Source organism: Stegostoma tigrinum, chromosome 38 (assembly GCF_030684315.1).
Source record: "Stegostoma tigrinum isolate sSteTig4 chromosome 38, sSteTig4.hap1, whole genome shotgun sequence".
Lineage (NCBI taxonomy): Eukaryota > Metazoa > Chordata > Chondrichthyes > Orectolobiformes > Stegostomatidae > Stegostoma > Stegostoma tigrinum.
The window spans coordinates 20034367-20056153 of record NC_081391.1 but is presented as its reverse complement, the minus strand read 5'-3'; the positions used below and the strand labels follow the sequence as shown (position 1 = coordinate 20056153).

General features: G+C 45.4%; 1 protein-coding gene and 1 pseudogene across 1 annotated transcript; both read left to right on the top strand.

Annotated features, from left to right (window-relative positions):
• Positions 1–635: 635 nt before the first annotated feature.
• On the top strand, positions 636–3731 carry LOC132206378 (ferritin, heavy subunit-like). The gene is made up of 4 exons (XM_059640451.1): positions 636–737; positions 2072–2218; positions 2390–2515; positions 3585–3731. Exons 1-4 carry the CDS (start codon positions 636–638, stop codon positions 3729–3731), a joined length of 522 nt encoding a protein of 173 aa, XP_059496434.1.
• Positions 3732–14799: 11068 nt separating this feature from the next.
• On the top strand, positions 14800–17609 carry LOC132206514 (ferritin, middle subunit-like; annotated as a pseudogene).
• Positions 17610–21787: the final 4178 nt, after the last annotated feature.

Here is a 21787-nt window from a genome sequence, read left to right as displayed (position 1 = left end):
TTGCATTCACTTGGGTAATGAAGATTTAGGGCTGACTACAATTGAAGTTTGGAAAATAACAATCGGGTTTGAGGAGCCAGAGGGAGAGAAATTATTTTAGCGTGACCAAGGAGTACAATGCCATCATTATGCTGTGGCCATCCAGGGCAGGTGCCAGGAATCATTTCCTCAGGAAAAGGATTCAGAACTCTGCAATCTTTTTCCCAGAAATATTGGGAACAAATAAACTGCTCAGATGTGAGACAGTTGGATGTTCGTTCGTTCATGGTGTGACAGGAACACAGGACCAATGTAGGAAGAGCGTAAGGAAGCAACAGACCAAGCTTGATACAATTGGGTGGCAGGACAGGGCAGAACATCCACCTCCTGTTCATCAGCGACAATCACTGAATGTTCCAAATATGCCTCAGTTCCAAAGCTCTGATTGGCTCTGGGGATCTCATTCCACCCCATGCCCTTCATTGGCTCCTGCATTCATGGAGATGCCTGATTGGCTATCAGGGATTGTCAATCATCATTGGTGATGTCATTCCCTGGTTGAGTGCAGGATGTTCCAGGAGGTTAAATACAAGAGCTTGTGGCTGAGAGGCTGAGTTCTGGAGTTGCCCAGGTGAAAGTGAGCAGGAATAGTGAAGATGGCCTCCCAAGTGTGTCGGAACTACCACAAGGACTGTGAGGCTGCTGTTAATAAACAGATCAACCTGGAGCTCTATTCCTCCTATGTTTATCTCTCCATGGTGAGCCTAGTGATTTTGAAGGTCATTTTTTTTTTTCCTGCCTGTCATTCCACTCTGCCCCACTGAGGTTGTCTGGGCTGGGCAATATGTCAGTCATGTTGATGCCCCATATGTTTCAGTTAACTTTTTAAAACTATATGTTAAGTCAACAAATTAGCTTTTGAATGTTTTGCCTCTTTCTTTCAAACTCATCCACTTGAGTGATTTAAGGATTCTTGGTTGCCTTGTTAACTGATTTGCTTTATATTCTGTAACATTGGTTTTATTCTGAAGTGGTTTATGTTGGAACTAAATCCAAGATTCCTTATGTTTTCCTGTGGATGACTTTTTCATAATGCATAAACCTGAACAAACTTTCTTAGAGATAATGGGATGCTGGAGATTCCAAGATAATAAAATGTGAGGCTGGACGAACACAGCAGGCCAAGCAGCATCTCAGGAGCACAAAAGCTGACGTTTCGGGCCTAGACCCTTCATCAAACTTTCTTAGAATTGATTTTAAAGCTAATTGGGTGTTTCATTAGTGAAACCAACTGAGCCCTTTTCTACCTGTGTCTAAATGAGCATATTCCTGTTGTGTTGGCCTTCATGCTAGGTTCATCCATGATAGTCAGAGATAATGGGAACTGCAGATGCTGGAGAATCCAAGGTGATGAAGTGTGAAGCTGGACGAACACAGCAGGCCAAGCAGCATCTTGGGTGCTCCACAGCTGACATCTTGGGCCCTGATGAAGGGTCTAGGCCTGAAAGATCAGCTTTTGTGCTCCTGAGATTCTGCTTGGCCTGCTGTGTTCATCCAGCTTTGCACTTCATCATCCATGATGCTGATGTTACTGAAGTCAATGGATTTTTGTCTCAACTGGCATTCAGTGACGAAGGGCTTTTGGTGACAGGGTCTCTGACCTCACTTGGGTTGAGGATAAAATTCCTGTTTCTAGCATTGGGGTTGTGTTCCTTCTCATGAGATCTGGGAAGTAATGGCTACTGAGGTGTTTGGTGCAAGTTGCAATGCTAGCTCCCATGTCAATTCCCTCCCTTCTGAGGGGTTGTCTCCTTTCCCCTACACTCAAATGGCAGTCACAGTTGGAGAAGACAATGCAGGATCAAAATCCAAGCTTCTCACCAAAGGTCATCAAAAAAATGACCTTCACCTTGATAAATTATGATCTCTAGTTCTGAACTCTACTGCCTCAACCTGTTCTTCCCTTGTCTAGGCCATTTGTACACCACCTTTATTGAAGCTGAAAATAAGCCATACAGGCTCTGTGGCATTTCTCACCGCATGAGATCTGGAGGTTGCCTGATTCTGTTGCATTCTCCTCTTCTCCCCACAGTTCTCTTACTTTGACCGGGATGACGTTGCCCTGCATCACTTTGCTGAGTTCTTCAAGGAGCAGTCCCATGAGGAACGGGAACACGCTGAGAAACTGATGGCATTCCAGAATAAACGTGGAGGTCGAGTCCTCCTGCAGGACATCAAGGTTGGTGAAGCCACCTACGTTACAGCTACCTGAACTAGACATGGATTTGATGCTTGAATTCAGCTGGTGTAATGCTATATGGCATACTAGTTCCTAGTTGCAGTCTCATCTCACTGCATTGCACTTCATTATTCACATGGGTGAAGCATCTCCTTTTTTGCTTCCCTCCAGAAGCCAGAGCAGGATGAGTGGGGCAATGGTCTGGAGGCAATGCAGAGAGCTCTGCAGATGGAGAAGGATGTGAACCAGAGTCTGCTGGATCTGCACAAACTAGCCTCTGGCCACACGGACCCTCATGTGAGTTCTTTATTCCTGTTTCACCCAAGTGATGGAAGTTTTGTTAAAATGACTGTGTACTTCTATCTCCCCTACTTGGCTGTTCAGCCTTTACATCAATCTCTTTTACCTGAGAATGCTGCTTCACCTACCCTTCACTCTAAGTAGGCCACTCGGCCCATCAGGTTTCTTTAGCCATTCCGATCATGGTTGATCTGAATCCTCCTCATTCAAGGGGATAAGGCTGGAAAGTGAAGGATTTCTGAATTTAACGTTCTCAGCCTTTATGCTTGAATTACCTGACCCCCAACAACCCTCTGCAGCCAGGAATTCCATGGGTTCCCTCGAGCCTTCAGCTCTCACTCCATAGAAACCTGTCTTTTAGAGAGGTCTCCTTTCCATTCTGTGCTGAGTGCAGGCTTCACTGTTTCCCTTAAAACAAACCATCTGTCCCGAGGGTCACATGACAGCTAAGTTGATGTCCTGAACGTTCCCTTTCTCTGGACGGCGGCTAAATGATAGGTGACGGTCTTCTCTTTCATGTCCTACCCTAACACCATGGGGTCTCATCATGTCCGAGTGTACAGTCTCTCCAGACACTAGACCCTGTGTTAAAGTGAGTTTTCTTGTTGATAAGGAAAAATCTGGCTTGCTGAACTGTCAAGGGAATGTTTGCTTTGCTTTTAGCTTGGTTCTTTTTATGCTGACCCTGAACAAAACCAATTGGAAGCCCCATATGTAGAGCTGTTCAGACAGAAATGGAGAATGTGTGCTCCTCCTGCATTTTTGAAAATCACTGGGCTTGGGGCTGTGGCTTTAGGACATGAATGAATGAAAAATTGGCTTCAATCAATTCTTCCTCACCCCACCCCCTCCAAGAGCAAGTGGTGATTCCATGGATCTGAAGCTTAATTTGTGCAATTTAAAAATAGTGACTTGCCACTCAGTAAATTTCACTTCTCTTCAGCTAGAAGTGTTTGTATCACGACTTGCCTGAATCAATTGGGGGTGTTGGGGGAGGGGAAGGCACTTTCAATTCAAATTGTCGGTTCCCCTCCACACTAACCAGCTCTGCACCTGACTGTTCTAGCTGTGTGACTTCCTGGAGAGGCACTACCTGGATGAGCAAGTGAAGATGATCAAGAAGCTGGGAGATCACATCACCAACCTGAAGAGACTGGGAGCTCCTGACAATGGCATGGGAGAGTACCTGTTTGACAGGCTCACACTCAGCTGAATGGGGTTATAGAGGAAATTTATCCATTCCTGACCTAATTCTGATGACCACTTTGCCTTTTTCTGTCTGCCATTCCAAATGGAAATACAAGTCTTTGTGGAACTGGATTTTGGATCTTTGTTTTTTAAGCTAACTAAATTACCAACAGCTAACCAGGAAACTTGACTGAAAAAATCCACAATAGAAATTTCACTCACTTCGATATCTTCCTCCAAAGGTAGCATAAATTTTATGTACCTATGGAACATACATTTTTCATGGCAAATTTGTAAATGAGGTGTTTCCCCTTTCCTTTTTAGTGTTACATTAGCCTTCCAGGTGTGTACCACTTAGTGACATGACTTTCCTCTCTGGATGACTTTAGACACTAGGTGCTTCCTCTGTCCTCATTTGCCCTTCTTCCAACAGCAGCAAGGGTCAAGTGAACTCTTTCTAAGTTTGCAGACGGCAAGGGCTGCCCCAACCTCCCAGCTGCAGCTTGTGGATTTGTTCTGCTTTTTTGGGGACTGAGGTTTAGCAGATGAATAATAAAAGGAGGCAGAGTTGGATTCCAAGCTTTTCTGCCTTTCTTCTTCAACTCTGTACCCCACCACCTCTCCCCCTGCAACTACTACTTACTTCCTCCTACCCTTCCATGCCTCCCAATAGCTTTATATACACAGCAGCCAATCATTGTTTGGGTCACTTCTTTACCTCTTGTTTGTCTGAAGTGAAGCTCTCAGTAGGGGAACAGGGTACAGAAATTGCTGAGGAGAGGTCCTATTTGCAAACTCTTACAGCTCCAACATTGTGAAGCTCTGCTTGAATAGAAGCCCAGCAATACATACAGCATGTATGTGGAAATGGCCGGTTAGGGGACTTGTATGGGGAGTGGATATTTTAAATCTGTGTGAGAAATTGTTTTGAAATTGGAAATTAGTAGCTGCAATAAATTATGAACACTGAGAAGAGGCAACAACTTCTAGATGCATTGTCCTTTTGCATCAGCTTTTCATTCAGTTTCCAAATGGGATAAGTGATGGAGTAGATGCCTGTCATTTCCATGAGTGATGTTGGGGAGTGGAAGACAGGAAGTAATGGAGATGAGTAGAAAATTGCATAATAGTTATATGGATGAATATGAATCTTTTTTTTTGAGATCCATGCCAGATCTCCTCAAAAGGAAAATCACTTTTAGCTATCTAGCACAAGTATTTTGACGAGTTAGGCGAGAGGGCTGTTGTTCGTGTGGTCAACGTGGGCTTCCTAAAGACATATAATACAGTGCCACACGTTAGATTTGTGAACTATGTTCAAGCCCCTGTAATCAATGGCAGCGCAGTGACAGGGATACGGAGTTGGCTGCGTTACTGGAAACATAAGTGATGCTAATGGATGCTCTTTGGACGAGGGGGATGGTTTGTCGTGGAGTTCCACGGGTTATGGGGAGGAGCCAGGCTTTACAAAAGTAAAGTAATGACTTATATCCTGGTATAAAGGATGCAATTTCAGAGTTTGTACATGATAAGAAACTTCGAGTGAGGACAATGGTGTAGAACCTCAAAAGGGCACAGACATATTGGTGGAATCGGCAAGCAAGTGGCAGATGAAGTTCAAAACAGAAAAAATGGTGGGAAAAGCATGTAGAGACAATACAAAATAAAAGGTGCATTTCTAAAGAGGGTGCAGGAGTGAGTGAACTGCATGGTGTATTTGCATTACAGCATTGAAGGTGGAAGGACCATCTCCAACACATCCCTCACCTTCCTGGACTTTCTGTCTCCATCGCAGGCAACCACCTACAAACCGATGTCCATTTCGAGCCCACCAACTCCCACAGCTACCTGTGATACGCCTCCTCCAACCCACCTTCCTGCAAAAACTCCATGCCCTATTCCCAATTCCTTTGCCTCTTCCCCCATCTGCTCCAAGAAGAGGCATTCCACTCCTGCACATCCCAGATGTCCTCGTTCTTACAGGACCGCCACTTCCCCCTTTGCAGTGGGCGAGAATGTCCTCAATCGTGTCTCCCGCATTTCCCACAACTCATCCCTCACACACTACCCTCGCAATAACTTCCCCAAGAGGATCCCCCTAGTCCTCACATACCACCCCACTAGCCTCTGGATATAATGCATCGTCCTCCGACACTTCTGCCATCTACAATCCATCTCCACCACCAAAGACATTTTTCTATCCCACCATTGTCTGCTTTCGGAGAGACCATTCTCTCCGCGATGTCCTTGTTCGCTCCACACTCCCATCCAAACCCACTACACCCAGCACTTTCTGCTACAACCGCAGGAAGTGCTACACCTGCCCCCACACCTCCTCCCTCACCCCCATCCCAGGCCCCAAGATGACTTTCCACATCAAACAGATCTTCACCTGCACATCCGCCAATGTGGTACACTACATCTGCTGTACACGGCGTGGCTTCCTCTACATTGGGGAAACACAGCGGAGGCTTGGGGACCGCTTTGCAGAACACCGACGCTCAGTTTGCAGTAAACAACTGCACCTCCCAGTCGTGCACCATTTCAACTCTCCCCGCCGTTCCTGTGACAACATGTCCATCCTGGTCCTCCTGCAGTGCCATAATGATGCCACCCATAGGTTGCAGGAACAGCAACTCATATTCCACTTGGGAACTCTGCAGCCCAATGGTATCAATGTGGCTTTCACCAGCTTCAAAATCTCCGCTCCTCCCACTGCATCCCAAAACCAGCCCAGCTCATCCCAGCCTCCTTAACCTGTTCTTCCTCTCACCTAGACCCTCCTCCCACCTCAAGCCACACCTCCATTTCCTACCTACTAACCTCACCTGGCCCCTTTGACCTGTCCATCCTCCCCGGACTGACCTATCCCCTCCCTACCTCCCCACCCATACTCTCCTCTCCACCTACCTTCTCCTCCATCCATCTTCGGTCCGCCTACCCCTCTCCCTATTTATTTCAGAATTCTTTCCCCAAACCCCCTTTGCTGATGAAGGGTCTAGGCCCAAAACGTCAGCTTTTGTGCTCCTAAGATGCTGCTTGACCTGCTGTGTTCATCCAGCTCCACACTTTGTTTTCTCGGATTCTCCAGCATCTGCAGTTCCCATTATCTCTGAGGACTGTTCAAGCGAATGGTTAATAAAGCTCGCAGCGCCCTGAGCTTTATTAGTAGGGGCAAGTGTACAAGAGCAAGGTGATTATGCTGAACCTGCTTAAGTTTGACCCCAACAGGAATACTGTGTCTCATTCTGCACATCACACTGAAGGAAAGAGTGGAGGTACTGGAGAGAGTGCAGAGGAGGCTTCCTGGAATGGCAACAGGAATGAGGAATTTCAGGTGTGAGGATATATTGGAGAAGCTGGGACTTTTCTCTCTGGAAAGCAAACGGCTCAAATACGGATCCAGAAAGAACAAACAGTGGCACGATGTTCCCATTTGTGAAAGGGTCAGGAGCAAGAAGGCACAGGTTTAAAATTGGCAAAAGAAGCTGAAGTGATCTGCGAAAATAAAAACCTTCCAACACAGCGAGTGGATAGGGTGTGAAATGTATAGTCCGAGAGTGTGTTGGAGGCAGGTTCAATTCACGCATTCAAAAGGGAATAGGACTGATATCTGAAAGGGAATAACATGGAGATTACAGGGACAGTGCAGGAGAATGGCAAGAGGTGAAACGCTCAGCGAGTTGGTGGTGGATACGATGGGCTGAATGGTCACCATCAGCACCGTAATAACCGTGTGGCAGTGGGCAGATATGAAAGCCGAATTAAAAAGGCCAGAACGTGCTCAGTTTCCCCCCAAGCCGGCTGGGCAACAAAACAGCATGTGTTGTCATACAACAGCATAGAAGTGGCATCAGAGCACATTTGGAGCGCTGTGCTGAGCTCTGACAGGGTTATTTGAGGGACCTTAGCACAGATTCACCAGCATTTTCTCAGCCCCAAGCTGGTTACGTTATGAATACAGTTTACATCAACTAGCCTTGTCCTTGCAAGATTGTGGAAGACTCGAGAACGAATATTATCCAGGTACTTTGGATTATTAATGGATCTAATCGTGCCGTTAGAGAATGTACTGTTTCCTGTGGCGAAGTAATCCTGGAAAAGGGGGAATAATCTTCAGATCAAAGCTATGGTAATCAGTGATGATGCTTAATCTCAAACATTACAGTATCACTCCCAAAATTCTGCAAGCCCCTTGGACATTTCAAAACTGATTTGTTGAGCTGTGCTAGTTCGCAATATGATGCGATGCAGAACCCAGGCAAAGGTATTAAATGAAGACTCAGACTCGCACCGATCCAGTTGAATTAGGGGACAGGTTTGAGAGGCTAAGTGCTCTCGTTATCACAGAATAATAATCTCAACCTGACTGTTGCCCAAATCTCTGATTGACTCTGGGTCTCAGCACATTGCCCCACTCTCCTCCTCCTCTGTTCATTGGTGACTGGGTTCTTGCAGATTCCTGATTGGCTGTCAGAGATTGTCAATCATTGTTAGTGATGTCATTCCCTGGTTGGTGCAGGATGTTCTCTGGAGTGTCAATACAAGAGCTTGTGGGAGGGAGACTCAGTTCTAGACTTGTCCAAGTGATTGTGAGCAGGAACAGTGAGGATGGCCTCCCAGGTGCATCAGAGCTACCACAAGGACTGTGAGGGTGTTGTTAACAAGCAGATCAACCTGGTGCTTTCTTTTTCCTGTGTTTATCTCTCCATGGTGATTGTGGTGTTCTCTGGATTTATTTCAGATTTCAAGCTGTGGTCTCCTTGTATTGTGGGTGTAGGATCTCTCTGCATCATTCAATTCATGTTAGAATCTTCTGTGGCCTTCCCCTGACCTTGAGAAGTGAATAATCTTTCAATGGTTTGATCTTGATGTATGACCTGAGAAGTCTGTTTGTTTTTCTTTTTGTTCAATGTAATTGGATTTATTCTATTGAATAGTTAGAGTAAGTCAATTTGCCCAGAGACCTGATCTCTTACTTCTAGAACATATGTGACCCTAGACCTCCAATCCCAGAGGGAGGAACACTCTCAATCTCTGGGTCTATTTGCTGTCAATACTTTACTAGTAAGCTTTGTAAGTTCACTTCAGAGTGGGGAACTCTGTTCTGTGTTGGAAGGTTTCCTCACTGAAGCTGAGCCATTTTCACTTAACCATATGGACTTTCAGAATGATGAGGTGTCATTTAATGCTTAATATTTGGAGTCAAGTATGAAATATTCACGCCCCCCCCCCGCAACTTGTAGGAAGATGCTTGTTTCCCTTCCTTCCTGCTTTACAAGGAAAGAGCCTCCACATATTCTGGTGTTGTTTTTGTTGTGATTTACAAGGGAGGATTTCCCTTCCAGAACCTGCAGGCCTGACTGAAGAAGCATTTCAAGTAGAGAAGGATCTTCAACAGCAAACCCCAATGGGCTTCCCTGTTTACAATCCTTTTACTTTTACTGGGAAGATGTTGCCTGTGTCACTTTGCTGAGTTCTCATGGGACTACTCCTTGAAGGAATGGGAACATGCTGAGAAACTGATGGCATTCCAGAATGAATGTGGGTGCTGGGTCCTCCTGTAGGACATCAAGGTTGGTTTTAATGGAATGTGATCTTGTCCTGATGAAGACCTCTTTAAGCCTAGAACAGTATTTCATTTTAATGCTTTGGATATAATCTCTTAGCTGTTGTACACTCTCTTAATGGGATGGAGATCTTGTTGCTTTTTTCACTGGTTTCTTGCGTTTTAAGTGATGTGTCTTGTCTCTTACCATCCACCCCCACGCTGCCACTTCAGAAGGCTGACCATGGCAATGGTCTGGAGGAAATGCAGGGAGCTCAGCAGATGGAGAAGGATGTGAACCGGAGTCTGCTGGATCTGCACAAACTCTCCTCTGGCCACACAGACCCTCATGTGAGTTCCTCACTTTCTCTCCAAGAAGCTCCCTGGCCTTTCACTGCTAAATTCAGCATGTAGGGCTGATGGCCTTTAGAGCAACAAACTACCAGGATGACTTTCAAATTACAGGAAAGATGAATGTTTCCAACCTGAAAGTGATCTGTTTGTCTGCTCCTGGGGGGAGGGGGAATACAATTATCTCATAACTGCCTCCTGCAGACTGTTAAATCTACAACAGTCCAAACGCATCACCAGAGTGCCCCTCTCCCTCAACATGGTGGTGATTTGTTAAATCTGAATTAAGGGTCACTTCCATATGTCTTCAATGGACTCAACTAACTTGTCTTGTCTTCCAGCTGTGCGACTTCCTGGAGAGGCACTACTTGGATGAGCAAGTGAAGATGATCAAGAAGCTGGGAGATCACATCACCAACCTGAAGAGACTGGGAGCCCCTCAGAAGGGCAAAGGAGAGTATCTGTTCGACAGGCTCAGCCTGAGCTGAATGGGGATTCAACAACTCCATTTCATGTACACTGGTGTTCTAGTGCAAGTGCAGAGTGCACAAAAAAGTCAATGAAAACATTGCCCATGTATCTGACGACTTTGAGTGACTGCTTCATTTATTTGGCTGTTTATTATCTGATTATTAAATCCCTTCGGCTTTTTGCTCTCTGCATTGAATCGATGCTTGCCCTGGCAATTTTTGTTCAGTTTCTGAATCCAGAGTCAGAAGAATTTTTGAAGTGAGTAATTGTTGTGGAAATCACAACTGTTAAGCTTTTGGCTTGTTCGCAATGCTCACTATCTGTCTTGTCCTCACTGTGACAATTCTGTAAGAGTAGTCTCTCGCGAATAGCTTGACCAAAATTGCTCCACTCTGTCTAACTGTTAGCCACTTAACTGGTGCCCTCTCCCTAGCAATACTCCAACTTTCCGAAAAGCTGGGTTCATACAAAATAAAAATTGGGGTTGGGGAGTGGCGGGATAGGTGCAGGTGGAACTCTGGATGTGTGTTGATTAAACCAGTTAATGTTTGAGTCTGGCGACTCCACAACTGAAGTCTGTCCCCAGGTACTGCCAGGCCTCAGTTTTGCCAGTAATATTCTGTTAACTTTACTGGTAGAATCTAAGCATTCAAAATATTCCTTAAGACTGTAACAGCAATAGCATCTGGCATGCAGGTTGCTTTTGTTCCATGCTTCTTTGAGCAAGCAATACACCACTGTTCTAGTTTCCCAAGCTAAGGAATTGGATTTTCTAACAAGTCTCTACTGTAGGAGACTGTGTGAGGAATCTGCTCTCTCCTGTAACAGTGTGTCCTATCCTCAATGCCCACCTTGTAGCGTGTGGGACAAATGTGGCATAGTCCCTGTTCTTGCTCCAGCAATCAACTGCTGAGGACAGCTGGTGCAATTAAAGCTACATTTGCAGAGAAGGAGATCCAGGAGCCTCTGGTTCACCTTCTTTATCTGCAGAGTTCCCTTCATTGCCTCGAGGCTTCAGTGGGGGGGTGGGTCAGAGTAGCAGAGACACTTCACTCAATTTGCAGAAAGGCCAACTGTCAACAGTTCTAAACTTTTTTCACCCTTTCAGGGAAGGAAAGCAGTTGGCCGACAGCTGACTCACCACCCACACAGCAATGTAGCTGGCTATTTACTGTTAATCTTTGAGTAAGGAACAGGCAGGGGATAATGCCAGTGTAGCAGCAGAAGAGGGACTGTTCCACATATCCCACAGAAGCAGGCATAGCCCCTCTTACTGTGGACACCCCAGTACCTCTACGCTTGTATCCCTGCCACTCCCTCATCCACTCTGTACTCCCCATTAACCCCAGCCCTGTTCCCTGCAACTGCAGGAACAGCTAAACCATTCCCTGACACCCTCGGCGCCCCACCACCACATCCAGCCCGTGTCTCCATTCAGAACAAAAACAAACAAACCTTCGGCATCAGACACAGATCACCTGCACCTGTTTGAAGTTGGTCTATTGTATCGGCTGCACCCAATGTAGCCACCATGAGGGAGACAGTTTTTCAAGAGCATCTGTGCTCAATGAGCAACAAACAATATTTTCCAATCGCAAAACGTTTTAACTTCTTTTCCCCCCCTACCAATCCATGGCTGACCTGTCCACCTTGGGTATCCTCCAGTATCACACCAATGTCATTCGCAAACTGGAGGAGTAGCACCTCATTCTGCCTTGGGAGCTTACAGCCCAAGACACTAAATGTGAACCTTATTAACCTCAAGTCTCCTAATCCCATGACCAATCCCCAACTCCTTGACCTGTTCATGTACATCTTCTTTTCCCACCTCACTGACCACTCCCGATCTGCACTCACCCATCACCATCCCATCTACCTTCCCAGTCCCACCCGTCCTCTTTATTTCTGAGCTTCCCCTTCCCCCTCCCAGTTTCTCAAGGGTCTCAACCCGAAACATCAGCTTTTCTGCTCCTCTGATGCTGCCTGGGCTGCTGTGTTCCTCCAGCTCCACACTTTGTTGCCTCTACCGGCACCCTGTGCCTTCCACCTTTGAGCCATTTCTGTATCCAAATGGATAATTCTCCCTGGATTCCATGTGATCTCACTTTGCTAAACAGCTTACTGTGAGCAACATTGTCAAACGCTTCATTACAGCCCATGTAGATCACTCCCACCACTCTGCCCTCATCATTGCTCTTCATCACTTCTTCAAAATACTCAATGAAGCTCATGAGGCAAAACTCAATCTACAGTCATACCATCTGAATCCTGGAATTCTGTCCAAAATGGCATTATGGATCTCCCTGCACCAAATGGACAACAGCAATTCAAGAAGACAATAATAATTAGGGAAGTGCAATAAATGCTGGGCCAGCCAACAAAACGTTCACCCCATGAGGTAATAAAAGAAAAAGCAAGATGTGATTACTTTCCCCAAGGAGCGAAGCTGGGGCCTTAACTTTTCCTTGGATTATAAATGTTACAGATGAAGAAATGGACTGCCTCAATTCAAATATTTGCTGATGGCATTACATCAAGTGGCACTTTATCATGGCAGGAGAATGTTTCAAACTTCCATGGAGTTGGGAAGACTGGCTGATACAGTTCAATAAGGGGAAGTGTGAAGTTATCCACTTCTGACCAAGAAAGATGAGCCAGAGTATTTTAGAAATGGGAACATCTTCTGCTGGGTTGTCAAAACTAATGATCAAAATGAAACTGAGACAAGTGGACAAAAATGTATTGAAACTAGTGACGAGATATAAAAACACTGAACAAAGAAAATAATTCAATGTCAGTCCTGATCTCAAAGGGATTTGAACACCCCTGGGTGGAGGTTTTTTTGTGAAATTGTCACATTCTGGTTCAACCACCTCTGGAGATCTCATTTTCGGCAGATTGGGCCTGAAGATGGTGCAGCAGGGAATTTCCAGAATCAACTCAGAGATAAAGAGCTGGTTAAATGATGATGGCAGCTTGCCCGAGTCCCTCAGTATGGAAGGTTAAGAGATGGCGGTAATTGAAAGTTTTAAGAGCATTCGTGGATTTGACAGGGTAGCTTGAGAGGAATTGTTTAGTCTCAATGGGTCATCTAGGACGTAGGGTCTGGAATGGAAATAGAATCTTCAAATTAGTGCTAAACTGTCCAGGATAATGTCAGAAACAGCTTCTTCACAGAAGGGATAGTGGATAGTGGACACACACACACACACACAAACACACACACACATAAAAACACACACACACACGTGGGGTGTCAGTTGAAGACTTCAAAATTAGGATCATTTGATTTTTATTGGGTAAGATTTGATGTTGGCAATCACTTTATAATTTCAACACAAAAAAATGCAAGAAATGCATTTTGGTCGAAGAAACATGGAGACATGAAGAGATAATACAGGTTCAATGGAACAACGTCAAGGTGAGTACAGGAGCAGAGAGCCCTCAGGATTTAAAACTACAATTCCCTGAAGGTGGCCAGGCAAGATGAAACAGTCATGAAGAATGCTTATAGGAATCTTGTGTTTTTAAGGAGAGCCCGAGAGTATAAAAGCAAAGAAGTAACGCTACACCACTACACACCATTGGTCAGACCGCATTAGAGTATTGTGTTCAATTCTGGGCACTGTTTCTAAGGGAGGGCATTAAAGCCCTGGACACGGTGCAAAGGAGATTTGCCGGAATGATACCAGGAAAGATTTTAAAAATTGGCCTTATCTCCTTGGAGCAGAGAAGATTAAAAGATCACCTGATTGAAATGTTCAAAATTATGAACCATTTTGATACAGCCCTTCCAGCCTGCTCTGACATCCCATATGATCATGGGTAATCCCTTAACTCAGTACCATCTTCACACTCTCTCTCCGTACCCTTTGATCCCCATAGCCCTATGAGCTACATCTAACTCTTCAAAACCTTCAGTATTTTAGCTTCAACTGTTTCCTGTCCCACAGAATACAACAGACACCCCACTGTCTGGCTGAAGACATTTCTCCTCATCTCAATCCCAAACAGACTCCTCTCTCTCCTTAGACAGTGACCCTTGGTTCTGGGCGCATTGGTCATCAGAAACATCCTTCCTGTCTTTGTCCTGTTTGTTTCTGTTACAAATTTCTACGAACTACCACCAATCTCCGACCTTTCTCTCCAATATTCCAGCAGAACATGCTCAGAAACTGATTCTCCTTCATTGAGCACCTCCTGCAGTTGGTCACAACAAGCTTAGTTTAAAAAGAAAAGCTTTCCAAATCCAAATCTAGTTTTTTGTTCAAACTAACCATGACCCGACAGAGAGTTCCGGCAGATTGGAGATTCTAAATGACCGACTGCTGATCCAATCACAGAATAACCATCCAGACTTGACAACAATCTGCACCTCTGATCAGCTCTGCCTCATACACCCACACCCTCTCTCTAATTGGTGGGAGGGCAGAGGCGGGGCTAAATTCATGGGAGATTCCGAATTGGCTTTCAGGGAATGTCAGTCATCATTGGTGATGTCATTCCCTCGTTGAACATAGGATGTCCCAGGAGTATAAATACTAGAGCATATGGTACAGAGACTTAGTATGAGACTTGGCCAGCAGCAACTGTCAGTCATCATCAGTTCTGCCTCTCTCTGTGTGACTGCAGGATGGTCCCAGGACTATAAATACAAGAGCCTGTGGGAGAGAGAGACTTAGTTCTAGAGTTTTCTTGGTGCTTGTGAGCAGGAATAGTGAAGATGGTTTCCCAAGTGTGTCAGAACTACCACAAGGACTGTGAGGATGCTGTTAACAAGCAGATCAACCTGGAGCTCTATTCCTCCTATACTTACCACTCCATGGTGAGGTTTGATTGCTTCAAGACTTAAGGCTGTGATTATAATTGTAATGAGGCTTTTGGTGTTTTCTGGTTCAATGAACTACCTGCAGAATGTAGCTGGAGTCTCCTGCTTCCCTGACTGAATCCAGCTAACACACTTCATACTAGAATTCTTAAATGTAGCTGTTTCTTAAATTGAAACTCACCCTTGAGGGTCCCCTGCCCTTGTTGTTCTTCTGGACAGCGTATGGCCCTAGTTACAGAGGGGTAAGCTGGCTTTGATTTTAACTTTATTTTATTGGCTGAAGAATTTGTATAAAAATCACTCCCCTTGTGGAAACCTTCTCCAATCAACTTCAAGTGTTGCTATTTGATTTGATTGAAACTCTGCATGCCATGTGTGACTTTCTACTTGGGCATCCATGCCGAATAGACTCAAAACTAGAATTGTTCAGTTGGGTGATGAGGGAGCTGACAGACATCTGGCTCTGTTAGTCAACAAGCCAACATCCTGCCTCAGTTGGTCATGTCCGGACCAGCTTCCAGTGCTGAGCAATAGGGATGTCTCATGGCTGTGACTGACTTCATAGGGCACTGTCAGGCCAGTGGTTGCAGTTGGCTTTACTTCCCTTATGGAAAACTAAACCTAATGCCTGCTATTTGGGCCATAATCCATGGGGATGATTTCTCTGCTTTTGTCCTGCAAACATCCCTCCATTCCCTCACCTAACTCTGATGATTCATGATGGTGACTGGGTTACTTTCTGATGGAAGGTCTCTTCGGTGACTGAGCAACTTTCCCACTTTAATATAATAAAATGTGAGGCTGGATGAACACAGCAGGCCAAGCAGCATCTCAGGAGCACAAAAGCTGACGTTTCGGGCCTAGACCCTTCATCAGAGAGGGGGATGGGGGGAGGGAACTGGAATAAATAGGGAGAGAGGGGGAGGCGGACCGAAGATGGAGAGTAAAGAAGATAGGTGGAGAGGGTGCAGGTGGGGAGGTAGGGAGGGGATAGGTCAGTCCAGGGAAGACGGACAGGTCAAGGAGGTGGGATGAGGTTAGTAGGTAGCTGGGGGTGCGGCTTGGGGTGGGAGGAAGGGATGGGTGAGAGGAAGAACCGGTTAGGGAGGCAGAGACAGGTTGGACTGGTTTTGGGATGCAGTGGGTGGGGGGAAAGAGCTGGGCTGGTTGTGTGGTGCAGTGGGGGGAGGGGATGAACTGGGCTGGTTTAGGGATGCAGTGGGGGAAGGGGAGATTTTGAAACTGGTGAAGTCCACATTGATACCATATGACTGCAGGGTTCCCAGGCGGAATATGAGTTGCTGTTCCTGCAACCTTCGGGTGGCATCATTGTGGCAGTGTAGGAGGCCCATGATGGACATGTCATCAAGAGAATGGGAGGGGAGTGGAAATGGTTTGCGACTGGGAGGTGCAGTTGTTTGTTACGAACTGAGCGGAGGTGTTCTGCAAAGCGGTCCCCAAGCCTCCGCTTGGTTTCCCCAATGTAGAGGAAGCCGCACCGGGTACAGTGGATGCAGTATACCACATTGGCAGATGTGCAGGTGAACCTCTGCTTAATGTGGAATGTCATCTTGGGGCCTGGGATGGGGGTGACTTTCCCACTTTGTTTCTTTTTACACAGTTCTCTCGCTTTGACCGGGATGACGTTGCCCTGCGTCACTTTGCTGCGTTCTTCAAGGAGCAGTCCCATGAGGAACGGAAACATGCTGAGAAACTGATGGTATTCCAGAATAAACGTGGAGGCCGAGTCCTCCTGCAGGACATCAAGGTTGGATTCTGTCTTGCAGAGTAAATGCAAATTGTGTAGTTTCCTGATTGTACAATGGCCGTGCTGTTCTAGGCTCCCCTGTACATCTCGTGTTGAGATGAGTGAAGCGTCTTGGTAGAAAGTCTCTACTTGATGTGAGTTGGTTTTGCTAATTCTCACCTTTCTTAAAAATCAACAAATCTGAATGCTCAGAATGAAAGGGTTTTAGCACTGACCTGGCCCAAATGTCAGTTTAGACTATGATACATTACTGTAGACTTGCCTGAATACAGGTCATGTTGTCCGAATGTTTCAGCCAGTTTTTAAATACTGATCTGTCAGCAGTTCTTCATGATGGGTCAAATGTCTGATAATGGTCTCCATGACCTCCTCTGAATTTTGAATTGATTTTTCATCCTTTGGTTGGACTGAGCACAGATTACCATGTGTCTCCATTTTTTTTTTTTTCAGGCCCTCATGAGAGTTTTGGACCTTCTAACCACACTAATGACTATCTTTCTCCCTCCAGAAGCCAGAGCAGCATGAGTGGGGCAGTGGTCTGGAGGTAAAGCAGACAGCTCTGCAGATGGAGAAGGATGTGAACATGAGTCTGCTGGATCTGCACAAACTCGCCTCTGGCAACACTGACCCTCATGTGAGTTCCTGATGAGATGAATGTTTCAAGGGCGCTAAACAAACTTTCAAATACATCTGAGTGGACCTCCACATGGTGGTCATCGTCACATCTGTCATGGGAGGTCATTTAGACACCTTTTTGATTCCTCTGAATTAATTTTGTCTTGTCTTCCAGCTGTGAGACTTCCTGGAGAGGCACTACTTGGATGAGCAAGTGAAGATGATCAAGAAGCTGGGAGATCACATCACCAACCTGAAGAGACTGGGAGCCCCTGCCAATGGCACGGGAGAGTACCTGTTTGACAGGCTCACACTCAGCTGAGTGGGATTTTAGAATCCCATCAGTGCTGTAAATGGATTTAGTGTTTTAGAAACCTTATCTACCCTTGTTGAATTGGAAAATAAAATCTCCATAATGAAGAAACACTTTTTGTGAAATTGAATAACTGATTTTTGTCCAGATCCATGATATTTCGGTTGTATGGCAAGTGCTTCTTTGACGTTTTTGACACAGTTGAACCCTCTGCTAATCAATTCATTTTTGGATGTTAATCGCCTCTCGGGTGGGGCACAAACCTGACCATCCTTGTCTAGGGATGCTGCCACTACACCACACTTCTCTTAAACATGCTTTTGCAGTTCCTTATTTTACTGGCTGCCAAACGTCAGTGATCAATTTTCTTCCAAATTTCAGTTGAGAATTTGGAGAGTCTTTAAAAACCGAAAGAGATGGCTGGTGTATCAGGGCAGTTTACTATCTGACAGTTTTGCATATCTCCCATTCTTCTGTTTGACTAATCTTTCTCTGGGAGTGAAATCTGCTACCCTTAGCTGATCTGGCCTGCATGTGACTCGAGTGGCTCAGCAATGCAGTTGGTGCTCATGTGAAATAGCTTCGGCTGGCACTTGGTTAGAAAACTCTTCCACAAGTTTAAGCACTGGCAATTAACAGCTCACACAGCCCTGAGTTTAAGACAAACAACTGGGCCGACTGCCAAACTTCAGGAAAGCACTCATTATCCAAACAGCGGCAGGCTTGCGAGACACACCAGTGATAGAGTCTCTGTTGTATAGAGGTAGGTGGCCATTGCCTTGGGAGTCCGCCACATGGACTCTCGCTCCCATTTTTTTTTTGTGTTGTCGCAAGCATACAATTAAATGAGTAAGGGATCCTGGTGCTTACCCTGGATGTAGCGAACTAACTGAATAGTCATTCTCCATATACTGCAGTGTTCAGAGTCAGTCCTGAGGAGGGCAGGGGTGCACAAGTGAGACATTATCATGTCGGACTTAAATCTGTTACTGGACGTAGATTCTCAGGCTGCAATTTGTTCAACAATTTCCTGCACTCTAAATTGAAAGGACTATATTTTCTGGTGTCAGGAAATACCAAAAGAATTGACTCTGGTCCTGAGATGATACTGCTGTTCCTTTTTTTTCTAAAATCTCGCTTCTCAAATCTAAGAGAAATCCAACAGACAACTTCCTTACAGAAGAAGGAATGGATGATAGAGCTCCTGAGCTTGATCGGATAAAGCTCCACATGAAACTTAACAGCAATGGGAGTGATAGGATTCTGAGAGAGGCATCCTGTCTGTTTCCCCCAGAGTTGTGCTCCTGACATGTTGCTTGGCATGCTGTGTCCATCCAGCTCCACACTTTGTTATCCTGGATTCTCCAGCATCTGCAGTTCCCATTATCTCTGTTTTCCCAGTGTGACTGGTTGATTTGCAGATTTGCTGCAGGCTATCTCGTGCAGGGTAATATCCTAAACTGCTGTGATCAGTGTCAGTGTCCCTGACCTCTTCTAGACCAGATGAGAGATGCTTCAAACCTTCAGATGTCGTTTAATTCGACATCATGTACAGGGAGAAATATTCATTTACAAACTCGTCAAACCCTAAGGTGAATCCGGGAGCTCTGACCTGGAGGACTGATGCTCTCAGTTTGAGAACAGTCAAAGCAGCTAATATCAATTCTACCAATGACGAGTATCCATGACATAATTAGGAAAAATGCATGCACGTACAATAGGAAGATACTGTTGGACATGTGGTGGGAATGGGGAAAGGGGAAGGTGGCTGACAGAATGGCTGCCAACTTTGATTGACAAAATTTGACTCTCACTCCCAGGAATCTCCACATGGGCTTCAGTTTCACATTGACAGATTGACGTAGATGAAGGACTCGAGAGATATATGTCCAAATTTCCTGACAAAACAAAGTGAAGCGACAAAGTGGATGGTGTGGATGGGACCTGCAAGTTTGCAACAAGCCATTGTTGAAATGAATGAGCAAACAGCAGCAGGCAGGCCTCAATGTGAGGAAGAGTGAGGCCATGCACTTCGGAACAAGAAAGAGAAATTAGCTAAACTGTGACATTCGGGGAACAGAATTGGTGGTGACCATAAGGTTACGGGATCCATCTGCAGAAATTGCAAGAGCTAGTGGACAGGCACAGAATTGTCTGGAATACAAAGAGCTCGACATTCGGGCCATAGACATCAGGTCTGTGCTGACCTATCTACACTCATCTCACTTTCTAGCACTTCACCTATAGCCTTAAGTGTAATGACACTTCAAGTGCCCATCCATGTACGTTTCAAAAGTTGTGAGGTTTCCCATCTCTACTACTCTCCCACACAGTGCATTCCAGATTCCCATCACACCATCTGGGTGAAAAATGTTTTTGGCAAATCCCCTCTAAACCTACTGCTCTTCACCTTAAAATGATGCCCCCATGTTATTGATCGGACAGTTCTGCTACCATTTATTAAATGCCAGTGAGTGCATATCTATGATACTGTATTCAGGTCTCGATCTATGAGTCTGTGAGGGAATGCAGCACAGGATGACAACAGGTCGAAAGGGTTAAACAATGAAGGCAATTTGCATTGAAGATGAAATTCAGGTATTTTGACAGCTCCTTCCAAAGCCACATCCACTTCCATCTGGTCGGACAAGGGCAGTAGATACGTGGGAACACCACCCCCTGCAGGTTCCCCTCCAAGCCATCCACCATCCTGGCTTGGAAATATATTACCGTCCCTTCAATGTTACTGCAGTGTTAAATCAGTCAGATTTCTGGAATTCTCTCCTTAGGGGCACTCTGAGTCTATTTTCACCAGATGGACATTGCAACGGTTCACGAAGGCAACTCACCACCACCTTCTCAAGAGGAAACTAGGGATGGGCAATAAATACACGTCCCGCCAGTGATGCCAACATCCCAAAACAACATTTTTTAAAACCTCAAGTTCCTGTGAGTGTAGAAGAACAAGAAATAATTGTTATTAAGATTTGAAGCTGATTAATTGATTTGATAGAGTCAACGAGAGAAAAACGATGTTCTCGGGTGGGATATTTTCGGACAAGGGGAAATGGGTGTAGACAGCAGCATAACCTAAAGGTTAGAGCTCATCCATTAGGGACGGTGCTCCTCACACACACAATACTGGAAATATAAACCCTGCTCTGCCAAAACCTTGGGAATAAACTGAACATTCAGATCCAAGATTCTTGGCTGTTGTTAAGTAACCCATTTAGTTTTTACTCGGCGATGGCCTCGTGGTATGATTGTGGACTGTTAATCCAGAGACCCAGATCATGTTCTGGGGACTTTGGTTCAAATCCCACCATGGTAAATGGTGGAATTTGATTTCAATAAATATCTGGAGTTTAAGAATCTAACGATGACCATGAGTCCATTGTCAATTGTTGGAAAAATCCATCTGGTCCTCTGATGTCCTTTAGGGAAGGAAACCGCCATTTGCCATACTGCCAAATGGCCAACATGAGACTCCAAACCCACAGCAATGTGGTTGACCCTTAACTGCCCTCTGGGCAATTAGGGATGGGCAATAAATGCTGCCTAGTCAGCAATGCCCTCATCCCGTCCACAAATTTTAAAAAGTAGATACGTGAGGGGATAGTTAAAGTGATGTGCAAACAAAGCAAGGGTGAAGTGAGAAAAAAAACATTTTTACACAGAATGTGGAGAGTTTGTGCAATGTGCTGCCTGGAGATGTGGGGAAGGCAGGTACAATTGAAGCTTTGAAGAGAACATTGGGTTTTCTTTCGGGATCGTGGTGATATGCAGGGACATGGCAAGAGATGAGCACAATGGATCTGGTGCAGCACAATTGACCAAGCGTCCTCCTACGGCACTGTAATTTTTTTGAGTATTCACTTGCAGGACAAGGGCAGTCATGGGCTGGGCCAGCATTTATTGTACATTGCTAGATTCCCCTTGAGAAGGTGGGGTTGAGCTGCCTTCATGAACCGATTGGCTCTGGTTTGTACATAGCTCCCACCAGCACCTCCCCCTAATTAATGCCTGTATTCATGGGAGCTTCCTGATTGGAAATCCCTAATAGCCAAGCACTATTGGTGATAACATTTCCTGTTGGAATGCAGATTCCCATTCACATATATACTAGAGCTCATGGGAGGTGGGGTTAGGCTGTTGTTTGAGTTTGCTTTTTGTAATTAGGTGTGAAG

Coding starts and splice junctions, on each gene's coding strand:
- LOC132206378 (XM_059640451.1), top strand. CDS start 636: ATGGCCTCCCAAGTGTGTCGGAACTACCACAAGGACTGTGAGGCTGCT. Junction 738..2,071: donor CCTATGTTTATCTCTCCATG/GTGAGCCTAGTG, acceptor TTCTCCCCACAG/TTCTCTTACTTTGACCGGGA. Junction 2,516..3,584: donor CTGGCCACACGGACCCTCAT/GTGAGTTCTTTA, acceptor TGACTGTTCTAG/CTGTGTGACTTCCTGGAGAG.